The following is a 3,647-nucleotide window of genomic DNA, read 5'->3' as shown; positions in this document are numbered from 1 at the left end:
GTTATTCCCCTTGGTCACCATTATGCTTCTGGTGACTTGATCGTTCGAGAGAGAAGGACGAGAAGATCGGACGGTGGATGATGATGAATTGTGCTTTCTCAATTTACCGAGACCATTGTCTGGCGTCGGTCCGGCCACCGTTTCATCCCACAGCTTGTGTAGGAACCCCATCCGATCAACAAATTTATCCAAAATATATATAATATATTTTTTGATTAATTCAGGTTTTTATTTTACTGTCTCTATCTTCTTTATTTTTTCTTCTGCCATGAAAATGGTTTTTATAGAGGAAATAACGAGAACGAGNTACCATTTACATACAATTCATTTTCTAACAATTAACGTTCATTAATACTCTTTCCGTTTCAAAATATAAGATATTTTAGAGAAGTTTTGTGTTTCATAATATATGATATTTTCAATTTTCTATGCAACTTTTAGATTAGTCTAGTATTTTATATTATGCAGTATTGTTTCTGATTGATTGAACTCTTTAAAAGTAAAGACTTCTTAATCTGCGTGTTTTAGTTAAAACATCCTATATTTTGAAACGGAGGGAGTACTACTTAAATGAAAGAGACTCCGAAAAACACCAATCATTCTCTATTCTTTATTATCATTTACTGCTATTCACATACTCCAACTAAAACAATCATGTAACATAAACTTCAATGCATACGAAGAAACATAGGCTAAACCTTTCATTAACTAGAACTTTTAAACATTTTAACCGCGAAAAGTCTCTAATTGTATTGTAAATTTGATTAAGAGGAAAGAGGAGAGAAATAAGTACGGGTTAAAGGCGTCCCCGGGATGCTACATGACCCGGTGGGAGAACCCGGAACACGATTCGAATCCATTTTCAATTTACGAAGACCAAGGACATTGTTATTCCCCTTGGTCACCATTATGCTTCTGGTGACTTGATCGTTCGAGAGAGAAGGACGAGAAGATCGGACGGTGGATGATGATGAATTGTGCTTTCTCAATTTACCGAGACCATTGTCTGGCGTCGGTCCGGCCACCGTTTCATCCCACAGCTTGTGTAGGAACCCCATCCGATCAACAAATTTATCCAAAATATATATAATATATTTTTTGATTAATTCAGGTTTTTATTTTACTGTCTCTATCTTCTTTATTTTTTCTTCTGCCATGAAAATGGTTTTTATAGAGGAAATAACGAGAACGAGAAGCATTGAATATTTTTAGTGAGGTTAATTATAAGCTTTGTCTTAATTAAGAAGATTTTAATTTAAGGATAAAAAGATGCTGACTAATCAATCAATAGTCTCTCTAATCTCATTCTACTAAGACATTGGCTATAAGTTGTGTCTTCTTAACTTAGAATCACAAACTGCTAAATATTCAGGTTTCTTAATAAGAAAAGTCTCAAATCTTTTTAGAATCACAGTGACTAAGAATTACAGAGGTTTCAAGATATTCAAGTTCAAACGTTTTTTTAATTTGCCCATATTTCAGCCAAGACGGATAACAACAACAACGATGATAACAACAACATGGTGATAATGATCAGAGTCATAATAACTTAACTACATTTACACATCCCACAAGGCAGCAACAACAACAAGAACACCAACATGAAATCCTAAGNATCTGCGTGTTTTAGTTAAAACATCCTATATTTTGAAACGGAGGGAGTACTACTTAAATGAAAGAGACTCCGAAAAACACCAATCATTCTCTATTCTTTATTATCATTTACTGCTATTCACATACTCCAACTAAAACAATCATGTAACATAAACTTCAATGCATACGAAGAAACATAGGCTAAACCTTTCATTAACTAGAACTTTTAAACATTTTAACCGCGAAAAGTCTCTAATTGTATTGTAAATTTGATTAAGAGGAAAGAGGAGAGAAATAAGTACGGGTTAAAGGCGTCCCCGGGATGCTACATGACCCGGTGGGAGAACCCGGAACACGATTCGAATCCATTTTCAATTTACGAAGACCAAGGACATTGTTATTCCCCTTGGTCACCATTATGCTTCTGGTGACTTGATCGTTCGAGAGAGAAGGACGAGAAGATCGGACGGTGGATGATGATGAATTGTGCTTTCTCAATTTACCGAGACCATTGTCTGGCGTCGGTCCGGCCACCGTTTCATCCCACAGCTTGTGTAGGAACCCCATCCGATCAACAAATTTATCCAAAATATATATAATATATTTTTTGATTAATTCAGGTTTTTATTTTACTGTCTCTATCTTCTTTATTTTTTCTTCTGCCATGAAAATGGTTTTTATAGAGGAAATAACGAGAACGAGAAGCATTGAATATTTTTAGTGAGGTTAATTATAAGCTTTGTCTTAATTAAGAAGATTTTAATTTAAGGATAAAAAGATGCTGACTAATCAATCAATAGTCTCTCTAATCTCATTCTACTAAGACATTGGCTATAAGTTGTGTCTTCTTAACTTAGAATCACAAACTGCTAAATATTCAGGTTTCTTAATAAGAAAAGTCTCAAATCTTTTTAGAATCACAGTGACTAAGAATTACAGAGGTTTCAAGATATTCAAGTTCAAACGTTTTTTTAATTTGCCCATATTTCAGCCAAGACGGATAACAACAACAACGATGATAACAACAACATGGTGATAATGATCAGAGTCATAATAACTTAACTACATTTACACATCCCACAAGGCAGCAACAACAACAAGAACACCAACATGAAATCCTAAGTCCAGCAATCTAGACAGCTTTTTATCATAGCAAATATCAATAGGAACATTTTGTGTTTCAACTGTTTGTCAGCTACTTACATTGCCGTTATTCTTGACATTGCCATCATCATCATCATCATCATCATCATCAACGATCCTTCTATCTCCTCGCTGCCTGCTCCTCTCTTCCTCTTCTTGATTGCTCTGTGTTATCTCCAACTGAGTTTTCAAGAACTGCATTCTCTGCAATTCCATCTCTTTAGCGAACTTCATCCTCTCCTTTTCCAACTCCACCATTAGCTTAAGCTTAGCAGTCTCAGCTTTCTCATAAGCTTCCGTGAATCCAAGTATCGCCCTCGCCACATCTCCAACTCCACTCCCTTCACTCTTATCCACCTTCAACCGCTTTGGCAGCTGATACGAAACAGGTTGAGGCGGTGGCAAACTCTCAGCAGAATCAGGTGAAGCCTCAGGTTCAGGATCAGACTCAGACTCAGTCTCAGAAGCACTTCGTTTCCTAAAATGCCAACGCATGGAATCAGAACCTCTCTTCAAATCCCTTCCTCCTCCTCCTTGGTGTTGAAGAATCTGCGTCCCTTTAGCTTGCCGTTTAAACAGATGCGAACGGCTACNAAAGTTCTCTAGTTTCATTTATACTGAAGTAATTTGTCTGAAGCATAAAAACAAATGAAAACACCACTTGCTAGATATTTGGAAGAGTTCGAATAATCGTTGTCATATAAATGTAGGCTTTGTTCCAAGAGACATCAATTGAATACTGACCGTATCAGTAAATAATTACATGCATAGGTTACTTAAATGTTATTTACACAAAAACCTCGTAAGATTTTTCTCTCTCGGCTTTGTTCAACGGTCCAACGCGTTTATCACAATCCTGCATAGACATAGAGGGATTATATCAATGCAGTTAGATACGCAAAGTTTTTTTT

At 36.1% G+C, this 3,647-nt stretch overlaps 1 protein-coding gene across 1 annotated transcript in view; it reads right to left on the bottom strand.

The window, feature by feature from the left end:
- Positions 2,542 to 3,647, bottom strand: part of LOC104742927 (trihelix transcription factor ASIL1-like) — a gene marked incomplete in the record, with an annotated part of 2,014 nt that continues 908 nt past the window's right edge. The window contains 1 exon segment of the mRNA XM_010464010.2: positions 2,542 to 3,325. Within this exon segment, the coding sequence (XP_010462312.1) occupies positions 2,785 to 3,325 (541 nt within the window).

This window comes from Camelina sativa, chromosome 14, assembly GCF_000633955.1.
Source record: "Camelina sativa cultivar DH55 chromosome 14, Cs, whole genome shotgun sequence".
Lineage (NCBI taxonomy): Eukaryota > Viridiplantae > Streptophyta > Magnoliopsida > Brassicales > Brassicaceae > Camelina > Camelina sativa.
This window is presented reverse-complemented; position numbering and strand designations above follow the sequence as displayed.